Genomic DNA, 19,193 nt, shown 5'->3' on the forward strand with positions numbered 1-19,193 from the left:
TAAAGGATTCCTAACCATACGCTCATATCAAGTGACATCAAATTTGATTACATCAGCCGCATGGACACCTGAATGTGGAGTTCCACAGGGTTCTCCCCTTTCACCGACTATATTCAACCTAATGATGACACCTCTGGCCAAACTACTATCTAACCAAAACCTCAACCCATACATTTACACCGATGATGTAACGATCTACATCCCATTCAATCAAGACCTAAAAGAAATGACATCAACCAAAGCCTACACATCATGCACTCCTGGGCAGATGCCTTTCAGTTAAAACTCAAAGCAGAAAAAACCCAATGTTTAGTACTTACATCTCAACACAACACGAGCAAATTCACCATCAACACACCAAAATTAAACCTACCTGTCTCGGAGACCTTGAAAATTCTTGGTGTTACCATTGACCGGCACCTAACACTTGAGAATCACGCGAAAAACACAACCAAAAAGATGTTCCAATCAATGTGGAAATTAAAAAAAGAGTAAGACCATTCTTCCGTAATCTGGTACAATCATTAGTACTCAGTCATCTAGATTACCGCAAATCACTATACGGTGGCTGTAAAGAGCAAATACTCAAAAAACTCCAAACAGCTCAGAACACAGCAGCTAGACTCATATTTGGAAAACCAAAATACGAGAGTGAAAACCCCTACGAGAGAAGCTACACTGGCTCCCACTCAAAGAATGCATCACGTTCGAAGTATGTACCCTAGTACATAAGATCATCCATGGCGATGCTCCAGCCTATATGTCAGACTTGATAGACCTACCATCCAGGAATGCTATAAAATCCTCTCGCACATTCCTTAATCTTCATTTCCCCAACTGTAAAGGTCTAAAGTACAAATTAATGCATGCATCAACCTTTTCCTATAAGAGCACACAGTTCTGGAATGCATTGCCACGTAACCTGAAAGCGGTCTATGAACTGACCAACTTCCGGAAACTACTAAAGACCCATCTCTTCAATAAGACTTATCACAAAGACAAAGTCATGTGAAACTCCCACATTTACCCTGAATGTAAATTAATGCCTTCTGTTTTTTACTATTATGTATTCTATTACCATGCAACCCAAATCCTTCTGTAACACCAAATGTCTACTCTCTTCTCATTTCCACCATCCATGATGTATTGTAAGCCACATTGAGCCTGCAAAGAGGTGGGGAAAATGTGGGATACAAATGCAATAAATAAATAAATAAAATATAAGGAGTACTACTCCCTCCTTGTCATCAAAGGTATGAGAAGGGGGGGGGGGGGGGTAAGGAGGCTGCTAGACTACCAGGTTGGGGCTGGAGGTCCACCGGACCTCCAGCACTTTTCTTCTATCAAAGCTGGGGGTCAGATTGGGGTAAAGGGGGTGTTAGACCACCAGGGAGATCTTTTCTGTCAGGGGAGGTGGGGGTCATCTGTTCATCTTCCATCCGGGGGGGGGGGGGGGGGGGGGGGGGTCGGGCTGGTCTACTTTGTCGGGGTGAGGGGCTTGGAGGTACAGTGTGTTTGAGGGTGCGGGCTTTTTTGATAGGTCCGGGAGAAAATCCCAGACCTGTCAAATCCTTGTCTCCCCTATTCCTCCAAACCCTAATGCCAACTTTGAGCTGGCATAGGGTTTGCAGAGGGAGCACCGCCCTTGTTTGGTGTGCTGCCTGCTGATCATGAGGGAAGAATGCAATTATAGGTCACAGCCGGCTAGCACGTTGTTACAAGCACTCGCCGGCTCTGATCATTGGGCGGGAGCAAACACAGGTGCTAGTACGGCACTATTGCCCTCTAGTGCCCGCGTTTGCTTTTGATCATCTAGGTATGAGGCCCCCCAATGCTCAAAAGTAAATGCAGATGCTAGAGGCCATTAGCCCACATTTACCTGTGCAGAATGTTCAGAGGGGTCTAGCGCGGGAAACGAGTGCACCAGGTACTAGCACAGATAGCATGCAAATGTAGTCAAGCTCATAGGCGCAGACTCCGTGGGTGCTCGAGCACCCCCAATATTTCACCCACCGGAAGGTCGTTCCCTCCCTCCCTCCGAGTTCCAGGGTCGTTGTCCCTCCCTCTGACGGCGGTGACCTCGGGGGGGGGGGGGGGGGGGGGGCAGCGGCGGCGGCCTTGCCCCGGCCCAGTCTCTCTGCAGCCCTGAGTGGGACAGATGTGATAGACCATGGGGAGAATTCAGTACAGGTGGCCCAAAGTTAGTCGCCAGGAAGATGTGCGCTACTGTGTGGGACGATCTTTACAGAATACTAACTCAGCACGCAATTTCACGCCTAACTTTGAGCACAAACACTTATGCCAGTGTAAATGCACCCAACTACTATCAGTTAGGCACGGAAATGCAGGTATTCTACACAGTGTTCTGAAAAAATGGAAACCCCCCCACCCCAACATTTTTCCAAATAACCCAAAAACAAATATACTATTATGAAAAAGTTGATACTATTATTGACAGGTGCTACTGCAAGATGCTGTAAAAACTGGTTTACAAATGAGGTCATTCAGGATGTGACCGTTAAGATCCATTTTAGCAAAATGGCATTTAGTGAAGAAGATAAGTTGCAATTAAAGTTTTGCAATAAAATAAGGCATAAGGCACAAAGCGTTTGCTAAGGGAGTTTCCTAATAAAGGTCTCACATCCCCTGTTATTTCAAATGTCATAGTAAATGTTTAAACAATTGTAAAGTATTTTGAAACTCCCATTTTTGTAAGGGGTCCTGTTTTTTCCAGACACCATGTAAAACCACATGCCTAAATCCTGCCAATTATTGGCACTGATTGGCTAGCTATTCAATTAAATTGCACACGCAGATTAGGAATATGCCTAAATTTGTGTGCAGTTTTTGGCGATCTTTACAGAATCATGGGGAAAGTGAACATGAACTTGCAGTTTTGCTTTGCCGCCAGCATTTGTAGACATTTTCACATAGTTTTCCTGTGGGTAAACTTTTGATGGAAAAGTGCACAAGAAGACTGAAAATGCCATGTGTGAGTGTGTGTCGGGGGGGGGGGGGGGGGGGGGTAAGGGATAGGGAGGTCATATTATCACTGGAAATAGGGGACCCAATTCAACGCTAGTATCCAGAGCATTTGAGGGGCACCATCTCCCTTGTCCCCCCAAAACACCACTTATGTTTGACTTAAACACCCCCCAGTAACCCTCAGCTGAAGGTGTCTAAAAAGACACATATTGTGGAACACTGCATAAACTTTCAGCCACACCAAGGGAATGACATTTTCAGATGGCCAAATAATGAAAGCACAACATCTTTTATCCATATAAGTGGTTTTAAAATCAGCTTTCCCATGGACAAACAACTTACGCAATCTCATTGAGGTAAAGAAAGAGTTCCAGGGAAGAATGGTGACTAGATCCATCTTTCAGATTAGTAACCTGTATAGGGACACCTGTGAGATGAAAAAAAAGTAAATAAAGTGACGGAGACAATAGGGGAGGGATAAGGGGAGAGGATACTACATTTCTTACATAGACAGATAATGTGTATTCAGAACACTAAAGAACTTTAAAAAAAAATAGATTAGCCCAAGCTGCTTTGTGTGGAAAAAAGAGAAACAGAAAAATGGATAAGTATCCCAACACACCTTTCTTCTGCACTTGTAGGGGCTGTGAAATTGCAACCATGGCCTTAACTAATTGAATTTCATGGTGCTCCATTGTCTTAGGAGATGCCCCTTCTGTCCCACCAGCTAGGGATGTAAGTGTGACACACACCCCCTCCTGTAACGTCTCTTTCAATGGCCACAGACAACGCATGCTTCAAGTTATCTGCCTGACAAGAGTGAATGGGGCCTGTCTGCATCCAGGCCAGCTCCACTCCATCATCAGTGCTGAGGGAAGTCTATGAATTAATTATTACACCTTATTTTTTTTAAAAAAGGCCTCTGTTAGAGAGGAAGGGGCTGAGGGAACAGGCTCTGAAAAGAAAGAAGCCATTTTCTTAAGCAGTGTGAAATGAGCAATAAATGTATTAGGAAGCTGACAAGGGGTCTGTGTGGCCACAAAGCAAGCTGTTCCAGAGCGAGAATAATCAGCTCTCCATCTGTCCTTCCTATTAGCATTTAGTGTGCTATCAGTTGCCAATCAGGCCTAAATAGCCCCTTTTTAGTCTTTCTTGCTATTAAATGTAAGTCTGTGTAATAATGAACCCTGAGCCGTCCTTGCAGACCCCGTAACCCATTCTTTCTGTCATTGAGGGACCCCCGCTAAAGAGTCCCGCTTAGAGGGATTCTTCTTTAGGAAAGCTGCTTAGCCTTTAAAATACTTCATAATTAGATTAAAACTTCAAATAAATTAACTGAGGAATGACTGGGAAATAGCAGAGGGTAGGGAGAGGGCGGCCAGTGTAAAATCTGTGTTCCCTATGCTATCTGAAGTCATTAAAATGTTCCGGGCTTTTTATCTGTGTGCAGTGTACATGTCCATGAGTACAGCAATAGTATGTGTCTTTGGTATGAAACTTGCATGTATGCTGGTGTGTGTATCAGGGTATGCTGCCTGTCTGTGTATTGGTAACTGCTGAAATATCACACATCTGTATCTGTGGTAAGAGTGTTGTAAGCTATGCAGTGCATGTCTCTGTGTATAAACAGTATATTTATTTATTAATTTAGATTTTGCTCACACCTTTTTCAGTAGTAGCTCAAGGTGAGTTACATTCAGGTAGTCTGGATATTTCTCTGTCCCAAGAGGGCTCACAATCTACGTTTGTACCTGAGGCAATGGAGGGTTAAGTGACTTGCCCAAGATCACAAGGAGCAGCAGTGGGATTTGAACCAGCCACCTCTGGATTGCAAGACTGGTGCTCTAACCACTAGGCCACTCCTCCACCATGGCATATGTTCATGTGTGTGTGTGTCCTCCAACATGGCATGTGTTCATGTGTGTGTGGGGGGGTGGCATGTGATTGGAGTTACTACTCATACTTGTGGGATGAGCAGTGAGGACAAGTCATTGCAGGATAGTCAGTCAGGAGGCAGGAGTACAGCCCAGGTTTTCTCTATTTGATAATTAGGGGAACTTGCCCTAAATTACTCCATCGAGATTCTTTAGAATGAAAACTTTGAAAGCCTGATATTCAGCCGTGGTGATTAACACTTTGTTGGCTACCACTGCAGCTAAACCCAGAAATTCAATGCGGGCCATATCTGGGCACTGGCACTAAATTTCTGGGTTTGCGGAGCAGGCTAATATATAGCTGGTTCAATGCGATAGTTAGCACTTAAACCAGCTTTAGATTACCACATACAGATAGAACTGACTTTTATGTGGTCCTTTTTATACGGTTAACCTGGCCAAGTGCTGACTCCACCCTGGAATGCCCCCAAAATAGCTGCTTTTGAGTTCAGAGCCAACTGGTTATTTTCAACGGCGCTAACTTGTTAAGTGCCACTGAAAATGACTGTCTAGCCCTGAACAGGCAATTTAACCATTTCTGGCTGGTTAAATTGCATTGAATATTGATCCCTATGTTTTTTTTTGCATGCAATAGAGCAAAACCAGGGCTGGCTCAGCTTCTTCAATCGACCTGGGATGAGCTGACTCCATGTCATAGAAGGCAGCCTGAATCAGTCCAGGTTTTATCCTCATAGGCTCTGTGGATTTGCATTTAAAGCTTTAATAGCTCTAAAAAGCTAGTCACAGATGTATTGAGCTTGTTCAGTAAAATGGTCACACCTCCAACCTGCTTGTTGACAGTTATTTCTACAGCTTCAGTGGAGGAAATGGAATTGTAAGTATGCAGAGGGAAAACCAGGACTGATCCCGCCCTTATGACCTGGCACTTTCCCCTAAGTGTAGGTTACAGCACAACCAGGATCAGCATCACCTCCCATTACACACCTGACTGGCCTTCTCTGCATTTGGACCAGGGGCGTAGCTACGTGGGGCCACGGGGGCATGGCCCCCCAAGATTTGGCCCTGGCCCCCCGTCGCCGACCCTTTCGACCCCCTCTTCCCGCCACCGCCAGTAACCCTCCCCCGCTGCCGCCATTGGGTACCTGTGCTGGTGGGGGTCCCCAACTCCCGCAAGCCGAAGTCCTCTTCAGCACCGGTCTCCGGGCCGGTGCTTTGCTGCAGCTGATCTGGAAGGATTCTGTTTCTGTGTGATTCGTCCTGATGTCCTGCACGTTCCTACGTGCAGGCTGCACATAGGAACATGCAGGATGTCAGGACGACACACACAGAAACAGAATCCTTCCAGATCAGCTGCAGTAACGTGCTGGCCCGGAGACCGGCGCTGAAGAGGACTTGCTGACGGGGGTTGGGAACCCCCACCAGCACAGGTACCCAGCGGCAGCGGGAAGGGGGGGGGGGTCGAAAGGGGAGGGTCAAAGGTGGTGGTGGCAGCGGCAGGAAGGGGGGGCTAAAATGTGCCCCCTCACCTCGGGCTCTGGACCCCCCTCCCGCTGAAGTCTGGCTACGCACCCTGATTTGGACCCAGGTGAACTGTCCAAATACCCAGCTTCTCGCATACACAGGGAACCTTAACCACTGCAAAGCGTTTGATATGTTGGTTGCTCAACAGGTAAATCAGGGTTGCACCTTCCAGAATGGTACTAGAGAAACATGAGAAACCTATACCCACCACTTCTGCAGGGGCACTTACCCTTCTTAAACTCAATCTCCAGAACATCTGGTGTGTTTGGAGATTCTGTAGGGTCTTTAGTCTTCACATACAGTCCAGAGGGAGCATGGTTCTGAAAATTAAAGAGAAATATGAGTGAGCAGACATACACACACACATATATACAATATATACATACATACAAACACACACAAAGTACATGCATGAACTCATGATGTTACTCTGCACCCATGTGCCCTGCAAGTAAACCCTGAATGCTGTAATGCAGATTCACTCACAGTGCTGGTTACCAGACTTGGAACAATGGTCTAAGGAAATCACACAATTTTTCCCCTCAACTTGATCTCATCTTCTTTCCCCAACGCCCCCCTCAGCTGGAGGCCACATAGCTGCAGAGAAGGAAGTCAGGCAGCAAAGTCTGAGAGCTCACATTCAAGCCACATTCGCACACACACACACAGAGCAAGAATTGGGTTTTATTCTGCACTGACGAAAAACTAATGAGTAACTGTGACCTCAGCAGGTGTGCCAGCAGCAAGCACTCTTCTGTGGTGTCCCTGAGGTTAATACACCCAGGGGAAAAGAGAGGAGGAAAGCAAAAACCTATTTCCAAACACATCAGACCTAATATCTATCCCTGCAGATGCTACAGTAAAGATACTGTAAAGACCCTTTCCTTTGGACCCCACAAATAACTACCTGAAAGCGAGAGAGAGGGGGAATCAATGGGGGGGGGGGGGGGGGGAGAGCAAGGGGGTCCATTTCCTTCTATGAAAACTGCTCTGAGCAATTAGTTTGTGAAGTGCACAAGCAGGTGGAGGATGGGAGGCTGGAGGTTGTCTTGTGTGCTGCTAGGAATTCTCTATCTCCTTACAGGCAGGAGTCTACATAAACTTTTTGGTTTCTGCCCTTCTCCTCTCTGCCTCTACCCTTTCCTTAAAAGATTTGAAGCAAGAAAATAATCAAAATGAATCAAAACCAACTTATCAAACTTTTTTTTATCAATACATTTTTATTAATACATAAAACATTGATAGAACTCAATATACAAGCAATATTAGTGGAGGAGTGGCCTAGTGGTTAGGGTAGTGGACTTTGGTCCTGGGGAACTGAGGACCTGAGTTCGATTCCCACTTCAGGCACAGGCAGCTCCTTGTGACTCTGGGCAAGTCACTTAACCCTCCATTGCCCCATGTAAGCCGCATTGAGCCTACCATGAGTGGGAAAGCGCGGGGTACAAATGTAACAAAAATAAAAATAATTACAAAAGCTATTCCAGAAACCAGCCTCCAATACATAACATACAAGCCAGTTTCCTATATGAATGCTATTTTATCTCCAAATAATGTATTGAACCCATGTTAACAATCAACTCCTCAGATACTTATTTTCTTACACCCACCCCGCCCTTGCACCCATGCTCCTTACCAGTGGTGTAGCTACGGGTGGGCACAGGCCCACCCAGCTGCAGTGCCACTCTGCTCTCTTCCCCCCTCTCCTTCTCAGCATCCCGACATCTGCACTCTGGTCTCTGAACCTCTTCCCTCCCCAGTGTTGGTACAGGTGTCCTCGGCACCTGCAGCGATTCATTCTTGCTGCTTGCGCCGGCCCCGCAGGCTTCCATCTGCCACATTCTGTCAGACAGGAATGATATCAGCGAGGGCAGGACACGGCAGATGAAAGCCTGCGGGGCCGGAGCAAGCAGTGAGAATGAATTGCTGCAGGCGCCGAGGACGCCTGTACCAGCATCGGGGAGGGCTGGAGTTCAGAGACAGGAGCGCAGATGCTGGGCACCACAGAGGAGAGGGAGAAGATGTGGGGTAGATGAAAAAAAAAAAAAACCTCTTATGCTGTTAAAAAACATCTCTGGGAAGATATTTGTGGTGTGCTTTAAAGGGGGGGAGGTGGCACGTGCACGTGGAAGGGCCCGTTCAATTTACCTCTGGGTCCATTCAAAATACCGAGTCTGGCTACGCCTCTGCTCCTTACAAACTCAGGGCTGGATCTATGTGTAAGTTAGACAAGTTTACAGCTTAGGGCCTCACATTACAAGGGGCCTCATGCTTCACTAGCATGGAAAACTTAAATGTTACAGTTCAGGAGCTACACTTCTTATAAATGCAGCCCTGCACACACCAATTCTTCCACTCATTCCCCCTCTCACAAGCTCCATACGCCATCTCACACCTGCCCTCATCATACTAATCTCATAGTCACTCCCACTATCTCACAACCAGACAGCTTCATATACACATAAGAGTGCACGCTGACCAAGCATTATACACAACTATGGGCACATCCCAACAGACATCCATGCAGAGATATTACATGGCTACATCATGGAAGGCTTCTGTCTGTATAGCCCCAGCTAGCAGCCATTAACCAGAAGCAGTGGTGAAACTGAGTTGACGACAGAGCCAGAAAAAAAAAAAAAAAGTATTAAAATCCTTTTACTAAACATTGCAAGTCAAAGCCAGTTAGTTTGCAATTTTCTAACCCAACTCTGACAACCTCTATTAAATAAAATAAATAAATGGAAATAAAGTGACATTTTGGCTGGCATGCCGTCATTATGCTGAATGGCTGCTGGGCCTTTATTCTCTTTCAGAAGCGTAGTTCAGCTGACAAATCACTTGTTGCAGTATATCAGTGCCTTCCATTTATCTGTCTCTATGGGGGGGGGGGGGGGGGGCTGCCAGGGGAGAGAGAAAGGAAGAGTGTGACGGCAAAAATAAAACAGAGAGAGAGAGAGAGAGAAAAGAAAGGCAGGAAGGAGGCGGCACGGAGAGAAGAAATTGGAAGGAAATGGAGCATGAAGCCAGCTATGATGCAGAGTTATCGATGCTATAAATGGTTTATTCATGTGGGCTGATGTTGTTGTGCCGGGCATTGAATGAACTCTTTCAAAGTGCCATATGAAGTTAAAGGAAGTAAATGTCTATCTTTCTTCATATTAAATGCCTCATTGCCCTTCAATCGAGCCCCACAGAGGCAGAAAATGGCCCAACCATCTGCTTTTGAAATCCTTGCAGTTGGCAGGTCTTGGCTGGGGAGGGGTGTGCGTACACATAGGGCTGTATGTGTATACGTGGATAGCTTTATGACTTCTGGTCATTTTTGTGTAGTTCATGCTCCTGAAACTGAGGCTCCGTATGATGGAAGAACAGGGTCTTCTTGCAGCCAATTATATTTTGACCTATAATTAATGGATTTGTCTTAGTTTTAATTCGATCCCCCCTCCCCCACCATCCTTCTGGGAAGTGAGGAATCTCTATGGGCAGTGCTTTGTCTTGTAACTTCAGGTTTCCTCTCCCTGATGATTCAGGGGTAGAGTCAATCATGGAGTCATCACACAACCATTGGGAGGTGTTCAGACATCTAGAGCTATACTGAATATAATGTTTTGCTATTCAGCCAAATAGAAACACCGTATATGACAGAGGCGTAGCCAGAATCGGTATTTTGGATGGGCCCAGAGGTAAATTGAATGGGCCCTTCCACGCTCACGTGCTCCTTGCCCCCCCCCCCCCCCCAAATATCTTCTTAGAAATATTTTTTAAGAACATAAAGAGGTTTTTTTGTCACCTACACTACATCTTCTCCCTCTCCTCTGTGGTGTCCTGGCATCTGCGCTCCTGTATCTGAACTCCGTACCTCCCCAATGTCAGCACAGGCGTCCTCGGTGCCTGCAGCGATGCATTCTCGCTGTTTGCGCCAGCCCCGCAGATTTCCATCTGCATGTCCCACCCTCGCTGACATTGTTGCCTGTTTCCTGTCTGGCAAAACACGGCAGACGGAAGCCTATGGGGCCGGCACAAGCAGCAAGAATGAATCACTGCAGGTGCTGAGGACACCTGTACTGACACTGTGGAGGGAAGGGGTTCAGAGACCAGAGTGCAGATGCTGGGACATTGTGGAGAGGAGAGGAGAGAAAGAGCAGTGTGGCATGACATTTTCAGATGGCCAAATAATGCAAGTCTGGGTAGGCCTGAGCCAAGATTGGATGGGCCTGTGCCCACCAAGGCTCACCCATACCTACGCCACTGGTATATGAATAATTGGCAATAGCACATTAACATGAAACTATAAAATTTCTAATTTTTAAAATAATATTAGAAATGGTTACTATTGTTCCTTACATGCTTACAGAATCTTTTGTCATTCCATTTAATAACTCCACTATTATTCTTTATTTCTACCTTACAACAAAGGAGAATTGTTTTTAGGAGACTTATTGAAATTTTGCTAAATTGGTTTCAGAACATTAAACATTCTAGGTGTTCATGGGAAAGGCAAGTTCTCCTTTCAGAAAAAGTGGTCCTGACAGTACTGAACAACCTTTCACTTGGCACACTTGTGGAAGGAATGACCGGAAAGGCTTTTTAACATGTGTACTCAGGTTTGGGTACGTTTATTGATTCAGTTTCCAGCAAAGAAGTGGGTCTTGGGTTCTTGATAAACATGGCTCTTTAATTTCAGTTTTTACTCTGAAGTTGCTGAAGTTTTCCTTTACACCGCACTTGAGGATAAGAAGAATCCCCTGCAGCACAAAAATCAAATGATCTGAAGAATTTTTCCCTGACATGTTTTCTTTTTGGATTGTTCTGTAATTTCATCTTCAGTTTCAAATAATTCCAGATTATCTGAAGGCTGGAACGAATCATATGAATCTTGAAATGAATTTTATTTCATCTGTTTTAATTCATCTGTTATCATTTGTAATTTAAATCTTGGGTCGAGGCAAGTGGCAACTGTAAGAAATGCATCTTCAAATTGATGTAAAAACTGTTCTGTAACAGATTTTATTATCTCTGAGGGGGAGATGCACTAAAAAATCATTAAAGCCCTTCCCTTACCGAGTCCCTTAGCGAATCGGTAAGGAACGGGCATACATCAAGGAAAAAGAATGCAAATGAACTGCTCATTGTAGCTCACTTGCATTCTCTATTCCATCGGTAAACTGTCGGCCAGTTGGCCGGTCAAGCATGCGCAGAGTTGCCAAGCGTTATGCTGGCTGCTCTGCGCATGCCAAATACGTCCAAAAAGCGCCTAACACCCATCTCAAAAAAAAAAAAAGAACAAGCTGCATGTCCCAAGTGCTCGTGAGGGACTTAAAAAAATTTTTTTTTTAAGTTATGGCACCTTCGCTATGCCTGTGGCCGTCCCTGCGCCTCCCTGTGTCGCCTGGGAAAAGGAAGACGCCGCGCCGCTTACCCGCTCCACGGCCTGCTGCAGGAAGGCTCCGATGTTCCTCCCTTCCGTGATCCCGGCTCAGCCGCCACCCCTGAGAGCCCACCCCAGGCAAGAAAAGTGCAGGTGAGCGCAGTTGAGGATGTCCATTGTCCACGTCTTCAACTCCCATCCATTTTCCAGCCCTAGGTCTCTCAGCCAATCACAGCGCGTTTAGCTCTCACTGCTGTCAGCTAAACACGCTGTGATTGGCTAAGAGGCCATGGGGGGCCTCACAATCGTTCATTAGCCCTCTCTTCAGCTGCCAATGAGGAAGGGAAAAATGATTTAAAACAGAAGAGCGATAGTAAAAATTAAGAAGTACAACGTCCTTTTTTTTGGTTTGTTGTTTTGCGTGAAGGACGTCCTGGACAAGCACTTGGATGGTTGGGGTTTTTATTATTAGACGTCCAAAAAGAACATCTTTGGGAGTGGAGGGTTTTTTTTCAGGTGAAGGACGTCCAAAAAGGACGTCCCTGACATTTTTTTTCCTTCTGATTCTTTCCTTTGCCCCAACGAAAGGTGTAGACCTCCCGTTAGGTTTTCCACGGTAAGGGGATCGGAAAATGGTAGTGCATCTTATTATAATAGCCTTGCAACAGTAGTGCAGCTCATTATAATAGCCTTTGGATCATCTGCATTCCGTTTTCGTTAGCTGCTACCGTGATTGGAAAATGCCTTGGAGAAGCCTTTAGTGCATGCCACGGTTTATTACTTGGTCATTAATGGCTCATTAAGTTTAGTGCATCTGGCCCTGAGAGTGTTTTTTTAATTCCATCATCAGACATGTTATTGAGGTAAAGAAGACTTCACTGTAGGCACAAAAATGGAAACAGTGGACGAGGAATTATGTATTTCACAGGTTAACTGTTCAAAAAGACTTAAATATAAAAATGTTCATCAAGGCCCACTGCTGAACATTTAGAGGCTCATTTTCAAAGCACATAAATTTACAAAGTTACATAGAAACATATGTAATTTGTAAGTCTTTGTGCTTTGAAATAGTCCCTTAACATCACCCACTTCAGAAATGTAAAGCAGTATAGCCCTCTTCTGCTCTAACAAATCTTCCTACATGTTGTATGTTCAGTTCCATTTAACTCAACATACTACTAAAATGGTCAGTGGTTTCCATTAAGAAGCACATGGGGAGAGACCTCAACATATATACTTTGGAAGAAAGATGAGAATTTGAGCTACAAAAAACTGAGAGAGCAGTACAGTTTAGGGGGTGAGGTACTTCTGTGCAAGAAAGAGGAACAGGACTTGGGTGTGATCCTATGTGATGATCTTAAAGTGGCCAAACAGGTAGAAAAGGTGACAGCAAAAGCCAGAAGAATGCTTGGGTGCATAGGGAGAGGAATGACCATCAGGAAAAAGGAGGTGATAATGCTTCTGTATAAGCCTCTGGTGAGACCTCATTTAGAGTACTGTGTACAATTCTAGAGACAACACCTTCAAGAAGATACAAACAGGATGGAGTCAGTCCAGAGGGCGGCTACTAAAATGATCAGTTGTCATTGGCATAAGGTATATGGGAACAGACTTAAAGATCTCAATATGTATACTTTGGAAGATATGCAGGAGAGGGGAGACATGATGGAGACATTTAATATCTCCATGGCATAAAAGCACAGGAGGCAAATCTCTTTCAACTGAAAGGAAGCACTGGAATGAGGCGGCATAGGATGAAGGTGAAAAGGGACAGACTCAGGAATAACCTGGTATGGAATGGTCTCCTGGTGGAGGTGGTTGAAAGAAGACTATCTGAATTCAAGCAAGCTTAGGACAAGTACACAGGATCTCTAAGGGACAGGAAAGGATAGAAGATGGTATAGAAGGGAGACTTAGGAAATATAACCAATTACAGACCAATCCCTTTCACGACAAGATCCTAGAGAGTATAGTCACCTCGCAACTTATGGAATACATAGAGCGATTTAATTTGCTGCATCAAACTCAGTCAGGGTTCAGAAAGGGCAAAGTATTGAGACTCTGCTAGGTACACTGTTTAGCAAACTAAGAAAACTTACGAGCCATGGTCAACAAGTAGGGGTTATACAATTCGACCTCTCCAGTGCATCTGATGTAGTAAATCAAGTTTTACTAAAGATCCTAAACTCTTTTAGTATAGGAAGTCAGGTTCTAAAATGGCTGGGTGGATTCCTCAGTAATAGATCCTATATCCTACAGCAAGACGAATGGGCTTCTATTAGATGAATGGAAAACACACACTGGAGTACCACAAGGATTCCCCCCTCTCCCCAATTCTATTCAATGTCCTAATGACCTCATTAGGGAAAGGGGAAGGGAAATGAGACTTGATATACTGCCTTTCTGAGGTTTTTGCAACTACATTCAAAGTGGTTTACGTTTATTCAGGTACTTATTTTGTACCAGGGGCAATGGAGGGTTAAGTGACTTGCCCAGAGTCACAAGGAGCTGCAGTGGGAATTGAACTCAGTTCCCCAGGATCAAAGTCCACTGCACTAACCACTAGGCTACTCCTCCACGCCTCCATTAGGCTTTTTATGGAAAGAGAGGGAGTAATTGCCTCTCTTATGCTGATGTCATCACACTAATTTCCTTTTTCCAAGAACCAGAATGATATTGAATCTCTAGTATCCTGGGGTATCACCCTAGTTGAGAAATGGGCTACAAACTTATGTATCAAATTAAACTGTAAAAAACAAATACCTAATCGTTACAGCACCCAACATTGATATCTCAGACCTACAACTGAGCCTAGGTGGCATTCCCTTGAAACTAGAATCCGAGTTAAGAATATAAGGTGCTTTGATAGACAAACACTTGACCTTGCAAAACCACTGTCAAGCAATAGTCAAAAAGGCGTTCTATGTCCTCATAAAATTAAGGAGAATACGTCACTGCTTTAATGTTAATACTTTCAGACTGCTTGTACAACCCCTCATTTTATCACAAATCGACTACTGCAATGTGTTGGCTGCACTACTACATTGAAGAAAAAAAAGAAAAAAAAAAAAAGACTATAGTCAGTACAAAATGTAGCAGCATAATTGATCTTCTCCAAGTCCAAATTTGAGAGAGTCACCCCGCTATATATCATACTGCACTGACTTCCGGTGGAGGCAAGAGGGTTCTTCAAACTATGTACAATGATTTATCTGACTCTACAAGAAGACTTACTGGAATATGTAAATCAATGGATAATTCTACCCAAACTCAGGAAATAGAAGACAAGTAGACAACCTCTTGGATCTATCATTCATTCCCCTCTCCCAAGAGTATCAGATTCAAATCACTACATGCATTAACTCTACCTTATCTATTCGCAAAATGTTGGAACGACTTACCAAGTCAGATAAGGTCTTTGTCTCACTACAGAACATTCCATAAAATGTTGAAAGTCTACCTCTTTGAAAGACATGTCTTACAAACATCACAATAACTAATATGGGCCAATATTTAACCTGTCAGATGATACTTAAGATCTGTCTGTTGTAAACTTCACTCTGTAACCTCCAAAACAATGTACCTCATTTCTTGATGTAAGTCGCAATGAACTCTCTATGGAAAGATTAGCGACTAATAAGAAATAAAGTAAACTAAAGTAAAGTAAAAGTAAAAATAAGTGGACTGGACAGGTCATATTTTTTTTTATCTACCTTCATTTTCATATGCAAATCCAAATGGCTCAACTAGTAGGAAAAGAATGAGTGCACCTTCTTATATAGTGCTTTCTCCTACCCCATTCATTTTCCCTGTAGCTACAAGTACAAGTGCTCGAAAATCTGTGTGTGCACTTTTAGCCACTGAGAGCAGTACATTATTCAGCCCAGAGAATTTACTCATACTGTATTCACTCTGTCTATATTCTTTCAGAGGCTCCTAGGAAAAGCAAATGTCATACTGAGGCAAATTTTATAATAGGGTGACCAGGAAGACACCTAGAGCCCTGTTTACTAAGGCATGTTAGCGTTTTTAACGCATGCTAACGCTAAAGACAACCATATATTCCTACGGCTGTCTCTAGAACTAGCGCGTGCTAAAAAACGCTAGCGTGGCTGTAGCGCGGCTTAGTAAATAGGGCCCCTAGTTTGGTGCTATTTTAGAAAGACATATAAGCACCTATGCGACTTTACAAAATAGCAACACAAACCTAGCAGCAATAGCACCTACATTCAAGATCCGAACTTTATGATACTTAACAGCAAGTGTGAATGTCACTGTGTATTTTATAAAACACATGTGTAAAATTGTGACTACACACATGCTCTGTCCAAATACATGTAGCTTCTACCATGTGTACTTTTAGGCATGACTTAATTTTATAAAGCCCATTCGAATGCATAAAGTGGTTTATAAAAAGAACTTCTTTAGGCAGTTTTTCTTTTTTGCTACTGCAGTGAAAGATTTGACCTTTGCTCCTCACTTTTAGAGCTCAGTCCTCAAATCTCCCAGTAATCCCTTGCCATCCTGTGCCACGGACAGAATATTACTGCAGGCCCAGGGAGACAAAAAAATTAAAAAAAAAAAAACCTGATAAAATACAGAGCAATGCACCAAAAATGAAATCTGTAAAATAATCTGCCAGGCTGGTTCACTATACAGGAATGAATAATTGACCCTGTAGCAGCAGTCTGGTCCAGTATTAAGGACTGTCCCTGTAGCAGAAGCTGGTCCACTACAGAGGGCTGAATATGGTCCTGCTAGCAGCAGTCTCATCCAGTATACAGGGCTAACAATTGACCCTGCAGCAGAAGTCTAGTATAATGGGTAAGAGTAAGGGTAATGCATTTGATATTCTACTTTTGTGTGGTACAACCAAAGTAGTTTGCATATTATATACAGGTATTTTTCTTTCCCTAGTAGGCTCATAATCTAAGTTTTGTATCTGGGGCAATGCAGAATTAAATGACTTGCCCAGGGTCACAAGGAACCACAGTTGGACTCAAACCTGGTTCTGCTAGTTCTCTGCCCACTGCACTAACCATTAGGCTACACCTCCACTGAAAACTGTCCCAGTAGTAGCAGTCTAATTTTTTTTATTTATTTTTATTTTATTTGTACCCCGCGCTTTCCCACTCATAGCAGGCTCAATGCGGCTTAGGTACTTATTTGTACCTGGGGCAATGGAGGGTTAAGTGACTTGCCCAGAGTCACAAGGAGCTGCCTGTGCCTGCAGTGGAAATCGAACCCAGTTCCCCAGGACCAAAGTCCACCACTCTAACCACTAGGCCACTCCTCCACTCCTAGAGGGAGGAGCATAGAGGGCTGAATACTGTCCTTTTAGTAGCAGTCTAGTTCAGTATAGAGGGCTGAATACTGACCCTGTAGCAGCAGTCTGGTCCAGTCTAGAAGGCTGACTGACCTGGTCCAGTACAGAGGGTTGACAATTGACCCAGTCTGGTCCATACAAAGGGCTGAATACTACCCTAGCAGACACTTAGTCTGGTCAATTTTCAGCCACCATGCTCAGCGTTTTTTTTAAAGATAGCCAGATATTCAGCCCTGCTATCTAGGTTGCGAGTGCTGACACTATCCAGGTGAAGTGATATTCATATCGCTATCCAGATGGTTGCCCAGTTCATGCTAGGCCAGCTTTGTTTAGTCCTGACTCGATCTGGTTAGCTATCTGGTTAGTGGTGTGAAAACCGCTGTTCTCTGGAAAAGCTGCTGCTTTGCTCACACACTGTCTGGATAGTGCTAAGGTTGTCTAATGATATTCGGCTGCACTTTCCCCCTCATTCTATCACCATTTGAGCATGTGTGTTACAGAATATCAGCACGTACAAAGGTATACCATACACATACACGTGGACATGCATAGTGGAATTCTATAGCAAACAGGTAAATGCAAGGGGGTGCACACGTGAATGGAGCATTGGTGGGATATGGGCCTGTCTTCTACTTACACCTATAAGGGGAAAGGGAAATGGGACTTGATATACCGCCATTCTGAGGTTTTTGCAACGACATTCAAAGCGGTTTACATACATTCAGGTACTTATTTTGTACCAGGTGCAATGGAGGGTTAAGTGACTTGCCCAGAGTCACAGGGAGCTGCAGTGGGAATCGAACTCAGTTCCCCAGGATCAAAGTCCACTGCACTAACCACAAGGCTACTCCTCCACTACAAGCAGTAGAGGAGTAGCCTAACAGTTAGTGCAGTGGGCTGCAAACCTGGGGAACTGGATTTGATTCCCAGTGCAACCCTTTGTGACCCTGGGCAAGTCACTTAACCCTCCTTTGCCCCAGGTACAAACTTAGGGCCCTGTTTACTAAGCAGCGTTGTAGGCGCGCTAATATTTTTAATGCACATTAACCATGTACGCGCGTTAACCATGTACACGCCTACAATATCCCTACAGGCGCGTACATGGTTAGCGCGCGCACTAAGTGTAGGCAAACTAAAAACACTAACGTACCTTAGTAAACAGGGCCCTGAGATTGTGAGACCACTAGGGACAGAAAAAGAACCTGCACAGAGCATATGTAAACTGCTTTGGTTGTACCCACAGACAGGTGGTATATCAAATCCATGGCCCTTGACCCCACCAAGTTACAGAATACTTAGGGGCACCCATTTATGTTTGCCACAGACCTGGTCTTAAAGTATGCATGTTTCTACCAACATACACTACTAGTCTATACTGGAGAGTGACCACACAGATGTTTTCTTCATGTTCAAGTGTACAGCGCTGCTTACGTCTAGTAGCACTTTAGAAACGATAAGTAGTAGTAGTAGTAGTTTAAGGAATACAATCTCCCTGTGCTACCTCCAGGTGCTCAAACAGAGATGCTCAGTGACAGAATTGCCTGCTGTACGTAGAATGCTGCTGAATATTTGAGTCCCTTTGAGTATCAGTCCAGTATGTCTTGTTGTGTCTGGCCCCTTCTCCGGTAGTCATGGAACACACACATTCCAGATAATGAGCCACTGCTGACAGTGGGAACCTTTGAGAAGGAAACCTCTCATACAGAGATTAGATTACTCTCATCAAAATATTTTCTCCCCTACCAGCCTCCGCCTCCCCCTATCCCAACACATAGAGGGAAATAGGGCTCCAGGGCTAATACAGTCCCCACATTCCCTTTAATCCTGAGTCCCCCCAGTGCTTCTGGTTTTATGTTCTACAATGAGCATGGAATCGGAGGGGCGAGGGTGGCCTTTCCTTCAAATACAGTTGCAGGAGGCTGCAGTCTGACAGCAGATAGTTTGGGAAAACTAAGCAGTTTAGCTCTATAACCCTCTTCTCCGAACGCTAGTGAGTGAGAAACATTTCATTTTCACTAGCATTGTGCCCCCTCATCCTCTTTACAAGTGTCTCAGTGCTCCTTTAGGGGGTTTTTTTCTGACATTTCTCCTGCTG

The 19,193-nt window shown here is 44.4% G+C and overlaps 1 protein-coding gene across 4 annotated transcripts in view; it reads right to left on the bottom strand.

Annotated features, from left to right (window-relative positions):
* Positions 1 to 19,193, bottom strand: part of ASS1 (argininosuccinate synthase 1) — a 181,673-nt gene that overhangs the window by 89,582 nt on the left and 72,898 nt on the right. For all 4 annotated transcript variants that reach the window (XM_030207832.1, XM_030207831.1, XM_030207829.1 and 1 more), the window contains exons 10-11: positions 6,631 to 6,721; positions 3,328 to 3,412 (exon numbers count right to left, since the gene is read on the bottom strand). In XM_030207832.1, the coding sequence (XP_030063692.1) occupies positions 3,328 to 3,412; positions 6,631 to 6,721 (176 nt within the window). The remainder of the gene's footprint in view (positions 1 to 3,327; positions 3,413 to 6,630; positions 6,722 to 19,193) is intronic.

Source organism: Microcaecilia unicolor, chromosome 6, assembly GCF_901765095.1.
Source record: "Microcaecilia unicolor chromosome 6, aMicUni1.1, whole genome shotgun sequence".
In the NCBI taxonomy this organism is placed as follows: domain Eukaryota; kingdom Metazoa; phylum Chordata; class Amphibia; order Gymnophiona; family Siphonopidae; genus Microcaecilia; species Microcaecilia unicolor.